The sequence below is a fragment of the Trachemys scripta genome, chromosome 6, assembly GCF_013100865.1.
Source record: "Trachemys scripta elegans isolate TJP31775 chromosome 6, CAS_Tse_1.0, whole genome shotgun sequence".
NCBI classification, from domain to species: domain Eukaryota; kingdom Metazoa; phylum Chordata; order Testudines; family Emydidae; genus Trachemys; species Trachemys scripta.
Genome location: NC_048303.1, coordinates 102,134,110 through 102,151,168, shown reverse-complemented (window position 1 = coordinate 102,151,168; position 17,059 = coordinate 102,134,110). Strand labels below are relative to the sequence as shown.

Below are 17,059 nucleotides of genomic sequence, written 5' to 3'. Positions count from 1 at the left end.
CCATCTTCACATTCTTAGCGAGTCCCCTGGATGCCATCAGAAGTGGCCATAATCCATCTGAGGAGTCTGACCATAAGGGGAGGTGGAGCCAAAGGATCAATGTCAGGGAAAGACAGGGTGGGGAATGCATTACCAGAGGTGATGGTCTCTAACTGCATTAAATTAAAACCAGGATTAAGCACTAAGATTAAATGGGGAGATGCTGAGCCATTGCTGACCAGAGCAACTTTGGCTGGACGTCTCTGCACATGCTAATCTGTGTTGGATAGCATCTTCAGTCACTGTTTTTTTTTTTATGAGTAGCAAAGGCCTTGTCTACAATGCAAATATTTGCACCAGTGTAGCTATGCAGTTATAGTTCACTAGTGCAACCCCCCTAGTGTAGACGTGCTGCACTGGAGCAAATAGTGACTGGTAACAGTACAGCTTTCCTTTCTCTTTTGCAAGTCATTTCTTGCATTAGTGCAGTCCATCTACACTCTGGGTTTGTACTATGTTTATATAATACCTCAGGGCACTGGGTTTGGGTGTCTTGATCTTTAAGTTCTCCCATATAATTATTTCGCTGCACATCTACCATTCCTCATCTTGACAGCTGTATTGATGCTCTACACTTCTCAATAGAAGTGAAGTTATCAGCACCCTCCCTATTTAACCCAGTCTCCCCTGCCTCATTCAAGCCTATGATTTGAAAGGAAAATATTGTATGTGTAGATGCACATGTAAACAAAATATCATAAGTGACCAAACTGCATCAAAACAATGCAAGCTCTTAAATTAAGATATAATTAAAACTGCCACTTGTCTGCTAATAGACAACAGTAAGTAAGAGAACTTAGAACAGATTAAAAATTCAATTCTAATGACCGAGAGGAAAAGCACTAGACTTTGGATGGCAGTGTTCAGTGTCAATCCCAATGATCTCAACCTGTTTCTAACAAAGTGTGTCTCTCCATTCAGTTGATTCCCAATTCTCTGAACAGATCTGGTTGTTGCTCAAGCAGTTTGCATAATTGGGCAAGCTGTTATATATCTAAATTCCTCGCCCTCCCCAGGCAAAATACAGTCTTGATTTGTTACTTAAGTTGCCAGGCAATGAACAGGAGCTTCATATTATAATTTGAGTACCTAAAAGTTTGCTAAGCGCTTCACAGAACAAGTAAGGACACAGCCCCTGCTAGATGCTGCTGCAGCAGCAAGTTTGTGGATGTGATTCAGGGAATGAGGTTCTTGGCAAACAGGTTTGGGAAAGAGCTGCCTCTGTAGGGAAATGGAGTAGGATGGCAAGGATAAGACTCGCCCCACTGGGTTACTGTATCTTACATTCAACACCTGTACATGCAGTGAAATATGAAATGACTCTAAGAATAAGATTTTGATGGGGGTGTATCCTATACACATCAAATGTGTCAGTCTAAAGTGAAACACCTGTGTTTTAAAACCTGCAGGTGGGTGACTAACGAGGACAGTCTCGCTCCAGAGGACCCCTGTTTCTTCTGTGATGTTTGTTTTCGAATGCTCCATTATGATGCAGAAGGCAATAAACTGGGAGAGTTCCTTGCTTACCCTTACGTTGACCCAGGGACTTTCAACTAAGGCTTCAACGAGAATGAATTCAGTGAACTGGAACCATGAATCTGTTGCAGTGGCGGTTGGGTGGTTCTGAACAGATGTAGTCTGAAATACTGCTGGGGTTTGGGATAGGCCATCGTTCCTTTGTTCAGTAGTGGGGATTCCTGCGCACATCAAGTTTTTGAATCTTGTTGGTAATCCAGAAAGGGAGCATTTACTTTTACACAATGGATTAGTGTGGAGGAAACAGCCTCAGCCATGCTTCGTTTTAACTATAAAAATGCAAAAGAGTACTGTTTACTTTTTTTAAAGTGCCTACAGTACATTAAATGTGGAACGACAGACTTCTAGGCAGAGAGACTAACACTTACAAATCCGGGTGTCCAAAGCTAGGGTCCTGAATAAAAGAAATCTGATCGTTAAAAGCTGTGCTCCTTTGGCTTCCATTAACTTCAAAGGATACTCCATTTGACTTGTAAGCACCCGGGTTTGAAAATTCTGGCCACAGTTGCCTCTGAACAAGGGCAGATGACTTTCATTAACTCTGATGGCAGTAATCCAAACCAATCACGAGGAGAGAATACATCCTAAGAAACCAGTCACAGCATGCTAGTTTATTTCCAGGTCTTTTGCTTCAAGCAATGGCTGCTTGTTGTTAATCAACACATTTTCCTTTCTTCTTCTCTCTCTCTGAAGGAAGAGGCATTTGTGAAGAGTAAAATATGTTGTTTTACCAATGCACTGTGTGCTACATTTCAAATTAATTTAATGTTTCTTTCAATTCCTATGCTCCTGAGTTTATCATTTTAAAGTTCATAATGGGCATTATTGCAAGAGCATCTTTGCTATTTTAATATTACTTGACTTCTCTTTACTGAAACTTAATAAAGTCCTATAGTCATTAAAATGTGACCTGTCAGCCAAGTTTATTCTGCTCATGCAGTATTACATAAGTAAGAGTCCTCTGCTTGCCGAGATATATTTCAATCTTCCAGGGAGCCTAGAGGTAAAGTTTTTTGTTTTTTAGTAGTCTGAAATTCTGGGAAGTTGAACAGAACAGACCTCTGCTGTTTAGTAAGAGTAATAGCATGAATTGCTCTTCTCTCATACATTTCAAAAAGTCCATCAGTTCCCCCCCCACAAAAAATCAGCTTTGCTGGGCATGGAAGTGCCTTCACCCTGTGTATATATGAAAAGGGTTTGTCAGAACTGATTCTATATGATTCAGGTTTTTATATGCCTCCATCCTGCCAACACTTACTCACAATAGTGAGGTTAAGCATATGTGTAATCCCACTGACTTAAAAAATTAAGTATCTGTGTAAATGTTGGCAGGGGATCGGGGTCACACTGTGCCTATCACTGTTGTAGCTGAATGCCTTCCCATGGCACATTAAGCATTGTGACTAGTATCAGTCAATGGTCCTTTCTCCTTTCCTCTACTGTGAGAAGAATTATGTGAAATTTTTTATTTTACTCCTCTATTTGCTGTGCTATATGTCCTTTGAAAATAAGGTCAAAGAAGTGCATCTTCCATTTGGGATGGAAGGTGAGGAGATTTGTGGTAGTTTTTAGTGTCTAAGTGCGAGTGTGTGGTACATTTAGTGATGATTGATCCACCACACTCAAACAGTCACTATCTTAGACTGGGTAGTAGTGGGAGAGAAGCCAGTCAGGTGAAAGCAAGACTATAGGAAACATTTCACCACTGTTCCAGCTTTGCAATTCATCCATTTTTTTTTTTCTTCTTAAAAGGTCTTAATAAAGGCAGAGCTATGTCATGGCTGGTATCTAGAATGTGGATGGATGTGAGTAGAAAACACACTTGAAATATGCATGCTCTTGAGCCCTATCTTGGTGTTCTGTCTCTCTTTTCACAGTAGGCTGGTTTGTGCTGCTATGAAGGCTTTTAAAAAAATTCCCTTTAGAATGCAACTTTCATGTTTCCTTCGAAGAGTAGCATTCCAGTGATGCTTACCTTCCCCAAGCCCCTCTTCTTTGGCTGCCTTCTATTAACATATGGGCTTTCCAATCCTCTTTAGCACTGCAACTGTGATTAGATAAAACAGTAGCTTTAGAAATTACACCAGCTGTCTGTTGTGTGATAGCTTATCCATCTGAATTCTAAGAGGCCAATCATTACAGGTTTTCTTACTAGAAAGGATAGAAGAGAAATTCTGAGATGAGGAAACCCAAAATTTGTTTGGTCTAGAGTTTTAATAATAAAACTCTTTTCTATCCTGTTTGCTCTAACTAACCTGACTAATTAACCACTTCACCTTCTCACCTCTGCAAGGCAAAGTCTCAGACAAACTTACCTTAAAATGACTGGTTTATATAGCTTAAAAAAAAAAAAAAAAAAAACTTGCTAGAGCCAGTCCTCCATTTATCTGATAATGTGCAGAGACACAAGTTACAGCTCTGGTTGTGAGAATTTGCTATATTTATGTATTTTGCAGGGGAGATAGAGGAGTGCTACGTTTCTTGTATGTGTTGTGTTCTGGCCCTATCACATGTCAAATGAAGTGACTTGAATGCTACATTGAGTAACAAGATCACAAATTATGTTTTGAAAAATCCTTTCATTCCTTGAGTCCCAGGAGCAGTCACAGGACAGCTGGGTCTGGTTTTGGTTTAGTGTTTTCTTCTGAATGAGCCCTCTGAGTCAAACCTAGTAATGGCCCCAGCTGTCCATTTATAATTAAATTTCTAAGATACCAGCTGGGTATTTGTGTTTTGGCTACTTGTTTAATGATGTTAGCATTTAAATGATCACAACTTCAACATTTATTTAACACCCCATGAAGATAAATGAGCAAAGATCATATCTATTTATATTCTCTGGCTTAGTCACTCATCAAGAAGAGCAGAGTAACATTCTGAGATGGAATGAAGCTGACTTGTGGCTGTAGGTAGACATAGCCTTACAGCAGCAGAGCGGTAGCTCGGTAGTGTAGACACTTGCTATAGTGATGGAAGGGGTTTTTCCATCACTGTGGTAAATCCGCCCCCTCAAGAGGCCATAGCTAGGTTGACAGAAGAATTCTTTCATCAACCTAGCTGCATCTGCAGTGCGGGTTACTGTAGATGTACGAGTTGTGAAATTTTCATAGCCTTGAGTGAAGTAGCTAGGTCAACCTAAGTTTTACATGTAGACCAGGCCTTAGTACCTAGTCTACGTACCTAGTGTTTTTAACTGGTAATATTTTTGTTTCTTAGGAATACCTATTATATGAAAAAATGTTACACAGTTGGCACTAATTGCACTAGGGACAAGAAATGCAGAATTAACCTTAATTGTGTTGTCTTGGCACCTAAACATTACAATAGGACTTTTATTACTTGATCACACAACATACAGCCAATGATACATATGAGCTTCCCATCAAACTACTGACAAGTTCTTAGCACCTACATTGTTATAGGTGCAGGCTTGTGACTTTTTTGGCTGGTTGTATTAACTGAAGCGCTCAGAAAAACAGAAGCAAGAATTGAAAGCAGGGCTCTTGCACAGCACTGAAAAGCACCAGCACCATGTGAGCATGCAAGAAATGCACGGGTCTCTCATCCAAAAGGCTTACAGACTAAATAGAGTAGGTGAGCAAAGCCTGGAACTGGAAAAGGAGGCAGAGACTTGCTCAAGGTCACACAGCAAGTCAGCTAAATAGCTGTGCAGAGAATTCAGCTCTCTTAAGTCCCACTTCAATGCCCAATCCACTGGACTGCAGTGCTAATTTTTATTATTTATATATATATATAAAAAAATCTCCACCTGATACCAGTAGCTGTTGCCATGACAGAGATGTAAAAACTAGGCATTGTAAGGGTGGCATGCATCCAGACACACAGCCTCACTCCTACTCAATGTCTAAAATTAGACCAGATTGGGCCTCTTCAAAACAGTCATCTGCTTTCAAGCATCAGTCACTGCCCCTGATACGACATGTGACTGTGCCTCCTGCACCTGGTGCATCTTAAACCACCTTCCACAGATTTGTGCCTTGGTTTAGGTTTGTTAGAGTTTTAGAACATAAGCTACGAACAGATATGAGCTCTGAGGTGACAAAGGGCAACATTAGGGCTTGTGGCTGAGCAATGGCTATCCTGCCTAAAGCATTCAGAGTCTGGAGACCCCACTTACTCTAGGAGATCTCCTTGCCTCCTCTCAGGAATAGAGAGAGTACATGCACAAGAGAGCTCTTGCAACTAGTTCTGCCTGGGATCAACCTTTCCAGACTACTGTACCCCTTTCAGGAGTCTGATTTGTCTTGCGTACCCCCAAGTTTCACCTCACTTAAAAGTTACTTGCTTACAAAATCAGACAGAAAAAGTGTCATAGCCCCACTACTACTGAAAAACTGCTTACTGTCTCATTTTTACCATATGATTATAGCATCAATTGGAATACAAATATTGTACTTACATTTCAGTGGATCTGGACACATTTTGGGGAAGAGACCCCTCGTGGTGACTTGCTCAGGCAGTCTGCCAGAGTATTTTGAACTCCCAGGAGGAGTTACATTTCAGTGTAGAGTATATCGAGCAGTATAAACAAGCCATTGTCTGGATGAAATTTTAGTTTGTACTGACTGTGCTAGGGCTTTTTATGTAGCCTGTTGTAAAACTAGGTAAACATCTAGATGAGTTGATGAACCTCCTCAAACACCTCTGGGTACATATACCCCTGGTTGAGAACCACTCAACTAGAAATTCATCAGGGATGCTTTTTTTAGCCTCTGGAGTTTAAAAAAAAAAGAAGGAAAATCCACTAACATTATTCTTGTTGCTAGATCTCATGAATAAATCTCTAAATAAGTAAAATTTGTCTTACCTGTAACAAAGTAGTCAAATGGGAACACAATCTTGACCGCCTGCTGCCAAGCAGAACCCATTTGTATGTAATGGAAATCACAGACCAGAGATTGTGACACTGGCTAATGGTGATGTTCCCAAGCACTAGAATGCCTTGGAGCAGGATCAGAGAGGGTTTCTTCTCCCGGGAGACATGACCCATGCTCATATTTCTACTATAGATGAGCTATGACCATCTCGCACTGGCCTGTCCAACTGTTGACCCCAATGTCCCCTGCTGCTGGTTGTTGAGGGAGAAGGAGATGCACACTAAAAGAGCAGAAAGAATAAGACGAGAGCTGGGAGTTGATCCTTGCCAAGAGGCTGGCTGCTATGTTGGCGGAAGCCTGTGAGAAGCATGAGGCTTTTCACGTCTTAGAGGGATGAAGCCCTCTGCTTCTCAATGGCCCAGGGAAGGGCAAATGGGTCTGGTGAAAAAATGCATTTAAGGTACTCACTTCTTGGCACATACAAACTTGTCCTGTCTCAGTCCTACGGTCTTCAGTTCCTGCAGGGAAATGCATGTGCTATGAAAATAGCAACTAAGCCCAGGCATGGTACTGATAGAGTTTGAAAGATTGCTAAAAAGTATTTAGAACGATCTTTACCTTTTATCCATGTACTACAGTTTTCCTTTAAGGAAAAGAATATTTTGTGCTGATACAACATGTTTCACCCTGAGCTTCTCAACACTTCACAAGCTAGCAAAACCTAGCTACAGAATCCAGTTATCTTAAATCTCAGTTCCCAGCTTGAGTGTTGTGAGGAAGAGGTAGTGGTTAGTCTATTAAATGCCAACATCATTTGTTTCTAAACCAAATATTTTCAACCTTGCCAAATCTTTTGGCATTTCCCACCCCATAACATTTAGCACTTTGCCAGCACAATGGTGAGGTAGACCTTTGCTTCTCACATTGAGGGAAAGTAGGAAACCTAGAACATCTTAGTTCCTCCTTGATTTTACTACTGCTGTACAATCTCACAGTAAAAAGTGACTTGAACAGATCAATGTTGCTTTCTAATCCTGCTCAGGCACTTGAGTTTACATCACAACAGCACCATTTTGCTTTACAAAACACCTAGTTACATTGCCCAATTCCATGAACACTAGTAAACTTGTGGTTTGAAAAGTAAGGCTGTAACTAAACTTATTCTTGCACAAGTATAATTTGTGAGAAACCAAGAGCTGTTCTTGCCTCTGTTAGAAGAGTTTAGCATCCTGACAGTGCCTTGGTTATCTCACCTCCATTTCATGAAAAGGATTTGGAAATAACACTGGTCTACAATTTTTGAGAAGAAGTCTGCTTCAGAGATAAAATGTGCTATTTATTATGTATTTTGATGTGCTGAATTCAAATATGACAAAACAACTGGCTACTGTTTCTAAGATATTTAAGTTTTTACATTTTATGTCTATGTATATTGTGTAGATAGAGTTATAATAAAAAATTATAAACTTAGGTCTTTTCATGTGTTTATGGTTGCTTTACATGATAATATTTCACCTGTCCTGTTTATGTAACACTTTAAAAATCAGCAAAAGGGTTATATAAATAAAATTTATTATGAAACAAAAGGCAAAAAACTATTATGTACCTAGTTTAGTCCTATTCAGTGTCTACTCAGCGCTTCTTGGCTTGTCTCTTGTATTCATTAAATGGAGCATCTCTTGTCACTGTCCAGCAATAGTCTGCAAGCATTGATGGGCTCCATGTGCCCTGATAGCGTTTCTCCATTTTTGCAACGTCCTGGTGAAATCGCTCACCGTGCTCATCGCTCACTGCTCCGCAGTTTGGTGGAAAAAAATCTAGATGAGAGTGCAAAAAATGTATCTTTAGTGACATGTTGCAGCCAAGGCTTTTGTACGCCTTGAGGAGGTTTTCCGCCAACAACCTGTAGTTGTCTGCCTTGTTGTTTCCGAGAAAATTTATTGCCACTAACTGGAAGGCTTTCCGTGCTGTCTTTTCCTTGCCACGCAGTGCATGGTCAAATGCATCATCTCGAAGAAGTTCACGTATCCGAGGATCAACAAAGACACCTTCCTTTTATCTTAGCTTCACTTAACCTTGGAAATTTTCCACAGAGGTACTTGAAAGCTGCTTGTGTTTTGTCAGTGGCCTTGACAAAGTTCTTCATCAGACCCAGCTTGATGTGTAAGGGTGGTAACAAAATCTTCCTTGATTCAACAAGTGGTGGATGCTGAACACTTTTCCTCCCAGGCTCCAGTGACTGTCGGAGTGGCCAATCTTTCTTGATGTAGTGGGAATCTCTTGCACGACTATCCCATTCGCAGAGAAAACAGCAGTACTTTGTGTATCAAGTCTGCAGACCAAGCAAGAGAGCAACAACCTTCAAATCGCCACAAAGCTGCCACTGATGTTGGTCACAGTTTATGCACCTCAAAAGTTGTTCCATGTTGTCATAGGTTTCCTTCATATGGACTGCATGACCAACTGGAATTGATGGCAAAACATTGCCATTATGCAGTAAAACAGCTTTAAGACTCGTCTTCAATGAATCAATGAACAGTCTCCACTCACCTGGATCGTGAACGATGTTGAGGGCTGCCATCACACCATCGATGTTGTTGCAGGCTACAAGATCACCTTCCATGAAGAAGAATGGGACAAGATCCTTTTGATGGTCACGGAACATGGAAACCCTAACATCACCTGCCAGGAGATTCCATTGCTGTAGTCTGGAGCCCAACAGCTCTGCCTTACTCTTGGGTAGTTCCAACTCCCTGACAAGGTCATTCAGTTCACCTTGTGTTATGAGGTGTGGTTCAGAGGAGGAGGATGGGAGAAAATGTGGGTCCTGTGACATTGATGGTTCAGGACCAGAAGTTTCATCCTCTTCCTCATCTGACTCAAGTGAGAATGATTCTGGTGCATCAGGAACCGGCAGTCCTTCTCCGTGGGGTACTGGGCATATAGTTGATGGAATGTTTGGATAATGCACAGTCCACTTTTTCTTCTTTGACACACCTTTCCCAACTGGAGGCACCATGCAGAAGTAACAATTGCTGGTATGATCTGTTGGCTCTCTCCAAATCATTGGCACTGCAAAAGGCATAGATTTCCTTTTCCTGTTCAACCACTGGCGAAGATTTGTTGCACAAGTGTTGCAGCATATGTGTGGGGCCCACCTCTTGTCCTGATCTCCAATTTTGCAGCCAAAATAAAGGTGATAAGCTTTCTTAACCATAGTGGTTATACTGCGCTTTTGTGATGCAAAAGTCACTTCACCACAAACAGCAGAAGTTATCTGCACTGTTCACACAAGTACGAGGCATCTCTGCTCACTTTGGCTAAACAGAAATGTGTCCCTTTGCAAAATCAAACACTGACAAATAAGAGAGCACGACACTGTAGGATTTCTAGAGCTGATATAGGGCAATTTGTTCAGCAGAGTGATGTAAGCTTCGTTTATGATTGCATCATCCATGACTTCTAGGAATAACATGATGCAATTCATATCATGTATGATGCAGTACCAGCTTCAGATTGCATCAGTCATTGTTTTGCCTAAAAAGCAAGTACTGTCCAAACCCAGTCATAGATTTATTCATAGATCCAGTCAAAGATGTATTTTAGTCATTTCTGGTTTAAATTGAGATCCCTTCCCTTTATAACTCACTTATCCTCCGCCATTCCCAAGTCAAGGGTCGTATATACTGACCCAATAGCGTATCTTGAAAACTAGAGCCAATCAACAATTTGAAGCACCATTTTCGTTCTCAGTGACCCAGAATTAGTAAAGTTTGACTGCATTTATTTCAGAAGCATTTTGGCTGTAGAGCAGTGAATTTGTTCCTGGGAGAATAATAGAAGTTTGTCTTTCCCCCAATTCCCAGAATGCATTTTCAAATCTCCCACAAGACACTTACGGAAGGAGTTGTTGGGGGAAAAAATGGTTACCTATCTTTCCATAACTGTTGTTCTTCAAGATGTGCTGCAAATGTCCATTCCTCTGTAGGTGTGTGCGCACACCTTGTACACAGCTGGAGATTTCCCCCTCAGCAGCACCTGTCAGGGTAGTGTGATTGGCCTCAATAGAGGACCATACTGCCTCTGACCCCTGTCTGTTCCTTTCTAAGAGAGACTCAGAGAGGGGAAGGAGGATAGGTTGTGGAATGGGAATGTGCAACATCTCTCACAGACCGACCGTTATGGAAAGGTCGGTAACTGTTTTTCTTCTTTGAATGATTGCGTATGTCCATTCCTCTGTAGGTGACTCAAACACTTTGAACTTGAGGCAAGTTCGGAGTCTACTTAAACAGGGATTGTAAAACCACCTGTCCAAATCTGGCATCATCTCTCGATTGATGAGAGACGGCATAGTGAGAGGCAAAGGTATGGACCGATGATCACGTTGCTATCTTACAAATGTCCAGGGTGGACACATGAGCTGGAAAAGCTGCAAAAGCTGCTGGTGACCTAGCTGAGTGAGCTACAACTTTACTTGAAGGAGCAGTATCAGCCAATCGGTAGCATAAATTAATATGGCTGGAGATCCAGGCAGCGATCTAGTGGGTGGCCCTTTAGTCTGTCTGAAACTGCAATGAAGAGCTGAAACATAAACCTGAATGGCCTAGTCTGATCCAGGTAAAAAGCCAAAGCTCTTCCGACATTTAGAGTATGGAGTTTTTCCTCCCATTTACTCAAATGAGGCTTTGGAAAGAAAGTTGGTAAGTAAATTGCTCTATTAATATGAAAATCAGAAACAACTTTAGTCAGGACTTTTGGGTGAGGCCTAAGGAAAACCTTATCCCTAAATAAAATTGTATAGGGAGGCTCTGATACTAAAGCTCATATCTCCCCTACTGTCCTGACCAAGCTTTCAACAACCAAGAGAGCCACCCTCATAGACTGGTGTAATAGAACAAGTTGCTAGCAGCTCACAGAAAGAACCCATCAACTTTGCTAGAACTAAATTTAAATTCCACTGTGGAACTGGGCTGTGAACCTGTGAGTATAATCTGTGCAAACCCTTTAGAAATCTGATGGACATAGGATTTGAAAAAATAGATTGGTATCCATGGGAGGGTGGAATAGTTGCCTGGTGGACTCTGATGGAACTAAGAGCTAACTCTTGTTGTTTCAGAAACAAAAGATAGTCCAAGATCTGGTAAACTGGAGCTTGAACTGGGGCACCACCTCTTTGAGTAGACCCAACAGAGAATCTATTCCATTTTGCAAGGTAAATAGACCTAGTTAAAGGCTTCCTGCTACTCAGCAGAACTTTCTACACTCCCTTAGAGCAATCTCATTCTGAGTTTGTCAACCATGGAGCATCGACTATGTCAAGTGCTGGGATGAAAGAGGTGGCGTAGTCCTGGGAGATCACCTCTCTCAGGAGCAACAGTAGAAGTTTGACTGACAGGTCTAGTAGAGTCGAAAACCAATATTGACTGGGCCATCCTGGGGGTACTAGAATAAGGTGAGAGGAATCTTGCTGGACTTTGGCCAAGACTTGGGGCAGGAGCAGAACTAGAGGGAAGGCCTACAACAGGCCTTTTGACCGGGGTAGAAAGAAAGCAACTGTCAGTGAACCTAGGCTGTGACTTGCTCAAGAACAAAACATGACATTTTGTTTGCTCTTACTGCAAAGAGGTCCACTCAGGAAGTTCCCCACTGCTGGAAAATGGACCTTGACACATTTGGGGGAAGAGACCACGTGTGGTGACCTGCAAAAGACCTGATCAGGTAGTCTGCCAGAGTTTTTTGAACTCCCAGAAGGTAAGCAGCTTTCAGGACGGAACTGGCAATGCAAAATTTCCAAAGGATTGCCTACTGGCATAACTTCATCGATCGAGCCCTCCTTGTTTGTCTACATAGAACATGGCTGCTGTGTTGTCTGAATATCAACAAATTCCACCCCAATATGTTGAAAGAACATCAGGCAGGCAAACAGATGGCCTGAAGCTCCCTGATATTTATATGGAGGCTTAGACCTGTGGAGACCAAAGCCCCTGAGTCTGAAGGGGACCTAAGTAGCTCCCCAACCTAGATTTGATGCATGTGTGACTGCAGTGTGTCTCTGCTGTGGAAGGTAAAAGGGAACTCCCATGCAAACATTCAAGGGTTTTGTCCACTAGTCCAGGGAGGACAAGACCTGAGCAGGTTTTTGAACCACCATGTCCATATGATGATGGGTCAGTGAACAGACAAACCACCCCTACAGTTCTCTGAGGTGCAGTCTGGCATGCTGCACCATGTAAGTGCACGCCTCATGTGAACCTAGAAGTTTGTGGCGGAACCATAGTGCCAGGGTGCACTATTAGGTCTAGAGCAGTGACCTGCCTTTTTTGTAATCTCTGCTCCAGTAGGAAAGCCCTGACCTTTGTAGAGTTCAAGACAGCCCAATGAATTCTGTTCTTTGAACCAGAGTCAGAATAGATTTCTTTGTATTGATTAGGAAACCCAGTGCATCGAAAGTGGACTGAATAGTCACTATGCTAGAGAATACCTGAGACCTGGACTGGCCTCTTACTAGCCAGCTGTCTAGGTAATGGAATAGGACTCCCAACCTTCGCAGGAATGCTGCAACTGCTGTCCTGCATTTTGTAAATACACAAGGGGCTGCTGACAGTCTAAAAGGCTGTACTGCAAATTGGTAGTAAGATCCATTGACTATGAAACTTTCTGATGAATCGCTACATGAAAATAAGCATCCTTTAAGTCAAGAGCCAAATACCAGTCCCCAGTAGCTAAGGAAGGGATAATAGATGCCAGAATAACCATCCAGAATTTTGTTTTCTTTACGAAGAAATGGGAGTAAAATCCCTTTGGTCTGAATGACATGGGAACTTCCTGTATGGCCCCCATGAGAAGGAGAGACATCTCATGAAAAGGCACACTCGTGAACGTGGCCTGTGAAGAGGGACCGGAAAGGCAGATGGAAAAGGGGAATAGAAATAAATTGAAGGGTGTATCCCAGTTCCACTGTGATTAACACCGACTGATCCATAGTGATGTAGGTCCAAGCAGGACAGACCGTTGACCAAAATGGTACTCTGGGAAGTTGTAGACTGCTTTCAACCAACAGGTCAAAATGATGGTTTAGAAGACCCGGTTTGCTTATAAGAACTGGCAGGTGCAGAAGAGGGGGGCAAATGGATGATGCTTCTTGTAACTTCTGCCTCTTTTTGGACAGGTCCTGGCTATGTGGCAAGAAGGGATGAAACCGCTGGGACTGCTGGGGTGAAACAGTTTTCTTTTTTTTACTGGTGTATAAATCATCGGAGACTTAAGGTTAAGCAACTCTGTGGCTGCCTCGACAGCCTTGGGTGTAGAGAGCACCAGAAAGGGCTCCCAAGTCTGCTGTACCAAAAGTTGTACTGGGCCTTCAAGAACTGGTCTGAACAGCTCCATTCTGGGCTTCAGAGTCAGCAATCCCTCCTGATTTACGGACTGCCTCTAGGGTTGTCTCTTCTTTGAGGGCACTTCTGAGTCCTTACCTCCACTCAGTGCCTTCACCATAGATTTCAAAGGCACGTTTAGCCAATCTTTGGAAGACTTATGAAGCCTCTTCTTAGGTACCGCCGAGAATCTGCCTCTTGTCTCAGTCAGATGGGGGGGAGCACTCCTAACAGATGTGGACATACACAGACTCCATAAGCGGGTACTTAAGTCTGGCAGCCCTGTCTTTTTCATTGGGGTTTGAACCATGTACAGATGTGACACCACATACACCTCTCCCAGACACTTAAGGCAGCTGTGGTGTGGGTTGCTCAATGGCATAGATTTGTTATATGAGCAACAGGCTTGAAGCCTGGAAAAGGCGGCATTAGTCTGGTACCAAGCCTGGTACCCAAACGGGAACTGGTAACACCACTCTAGAAAAATACTACTCTAAATTTATTCTTGTATCTAACTATGTACGAACACAATACAATAGACTGAAAACTAATACTATAGGTACTATGTACACTAAGAGGGAAGACTTGCAAATGCAAGGATCACAGCTCCAACAACAGTCACTGGCAGTAAGAAGGGACAGTGTGGCCCTTTATACCTGTGTGCAGTGGCACGAAGTACCAGCGGGCACTCACGCTGCCCCCATGGGTACCACGAAGGGGAAAATCTGACAACTGCACAAGATACGCACACACCTACATTGGAAGGGATATGTGCAGTCACTTGAAACTGAACTGTGGGATCAGTACCCAGAACATAGTGCAGTTCAGCACAGGTATAGGGACACATTGCAAAATTGCATGGGTAGACAGTGCAAAAATATTGTTTTCTTCAAAATTTTTTCCTGAGCAATAAAACACACTTCCTGACCAGCTCTAAGCATGTGGATGGTGTACACATCCCAGTGTAAAGCCACCATCTGCATATACAAAGTGAGTGAGTTTTTTTTGTTTGCAGATTTAGCTGCACAGCCATGCCTCTCTGTCCCATCATCATTTGACTGCTTTAATGCATTCTACACAAGAGTGCATTTTGAGATCACATAGCTGAATGTGGTGACAGTTCACATCTGCACAGGGGGTGATTCCAGAATAGCTGCTCCTGAGGAACTCCATCTGTTGATGCTCTTACTCCAGAGTAAGGGTAGGTCTACACTTACCTCCGGGTCCGGCGGTAAGCAATCGATCTTCTAGGATCGATTTATCGCGTCTTGTCTAGATGCGATAAATCAATCCCAGAAGTGCTCGCCGTCGATGCCGGTACTCCAGCTGCAGCTCCCACGTTGGGGTTGATTGCAAGCCTGTTGCATGGGGTAGTTTAGTGTTACTCTACCCAGCTGCCTGTGACCACAAAGAACCAGAAGGTAAGCCAGGGATTGCTGGAGCAAAGTGATGGTCCAGATACTCCCTTTCACCTCACCACGGCCACTGTTCTCTATTTTGAGGGCCAGGTGGACAACAGCGCAGGAGGTGAACCAACCGTTCATATTGGTATCTGCGTGGAGTACCTGTCTATTGCTTTAGAAACAAGTGAACTACTAAGCATCTCCCTTAATGCATTTGGCCAACTGTACAGTGTATACATTTCATCTGAGGAAAATGTTTTGAATTCACACTTTACCTTATTCTGGATTAATTTTGATGTGTAGACAGTTGAGGGTTATACTGGGAGCAGCAGTGGCTACTGTTGAATTTGGAGGTGGAATTCAAGGTGGTATTTTTAATATCCTGTAAGGAAGACATTTTATTTTACTATACCTAGTACATAATTTTATATTTTAATTCTATTAAAAATTAAGTATACAAAGATCAATGTTCAGTTCTGCAAATTGATGCATTGTTTAGTTTCTTAATCACTCATTCAGTGCCAACACTATGGATGCAAATTGTGTTTTCTATATATTTCTGGTTAAGGGACAAAAACTGCTCGTGTATAGGAGCTATATTATATATATATATATATATATGGATGTACTAAAATTTAGTACCTTAATAGGTTTTGTATCTTCTAGTGATTGTTTAAGTGGATTCTGGTATACGCAAATGTACAGATCTTAGTGTTTATGTAATCAAACTTTTTAAAGCTCAGTCTATGTGGCTTGTGGACCTAGTGTCCCTGAGCAGCAGCAGCCTCTCTCCTTGTGACTTGCTGCTACAACTTATCTTATTGGTTTTCATCATACCGAGGCCTCTGCAAGTTACAGCGAATGGGTCCATGGTCCAATTATGCACCTTAATCTGCAGGATTGGGGCCTTTGATTGTAGGCTTCTTCAAGGCAAGGATGCTATGACCTCTATTTTAAAGTGTCATGCACAGCTATAGACTATATAATTAATAAAAATGTGAAGCATAATAGACATGGTGTTATGCACCTGGACAACAGAAATGCTAAATTTAAACTAATACTTAGTATATATTCAATAAGGCTAAATATTAGTTTATCTGCATCCAGGTTTAAATGGAAAGACCCATCTACACTATGAAAATATAGGCTAGGGACACACAACACAATTAAGTTGTGTCTCACAATAAATGTAACAGGGTCAGATAACTGGGCCAAATATTTAAGTGAGATTTAGCCCACTTTTGTGACCTAGTTACAACACTGCAAATTTTAAGTGTCTCCTGACTTGATGGCTTGTCTTTTCATGTTACTAAGTATTTTCTAAAAGTTGAGATGGGGCATTCAGGAGCCCTCTCTACTTTGCTTGTTCTAAACTCCTGATCAGGAAAATAGTGAAGACCTTCCCTCGATATTATATATAGCTATCCCTGTTTTGGTTGAAGGAGATTGGGGGACCTAGGGAGAGACACTGTATCTGTATTACTTTTGATGCTAGGTTGCTTTATTACTTAGTCTTCATGAATAGTGTTAGAGCATAAAAATGATAGGGAAAACTACTAATGCAAAAGTTAAATTTTTGTGGGTAATAGATGTGGGTGACAATACAGATATCTCCATCTATACACATAGGTATCCACTTAAAATGAACAATGAGCTGTCCAGGGACTCAATTTTAGTGCACATTAATTCAGATTATATACAAGGAGTTTTTTCCTTAAACATGTAGGAAAATAAACAAATTGCTTGCATCTATAATTTAGACACTGTGCAATTAAGAGAAATTTAAAAAATGGAGCATAAGTTTATAGAATTGTATGTTAACTAATTTGTAATAGAATATAATTGAGTGCTAGTGTAGAAAAATGTCTTG

At 41.8% G+C, this 17,059-nt stretch overlaps 1 protein-coding gene across 3 annotated transcripts in view; it reads left to right on the top strand.

Moving 5' to 3' along the window:
• Nucleotides 1-10,866, top strand: part of SNAPC3 (small nuclear RNA activating complex polypeptide 3) — a 40,268-nt gene extending 29,402 nt beyond the window's left edge. Inside the window, exons 9-10 of one of the 3 annotated variants that reach the window (XR_004646112.1) lie at nucleotides 1,449-3,380; nucleotides 10,656-10,866. Coding sequence is in view for 1 of the 3 variants with exons in the window: in XM_034773447.1 (XP_034629338.1) it covers nucleotides 1,449-1,596 (148 nt within the window). In the remaining 2 variants the exon portion in view is untranslated. Of the gene's footprint in view, nucleotides 1-1,448; nucleotides 7,792-10,655 lie in introns of those variants that run through there. The other 2 variants (XR_004646113.1, XM_034773447.1) reach the window with 2 other exon arrangements.
• The last annotated feature ends 6,193 nt before the right edge of the window (nucleotides 10,867-17,059 follow it).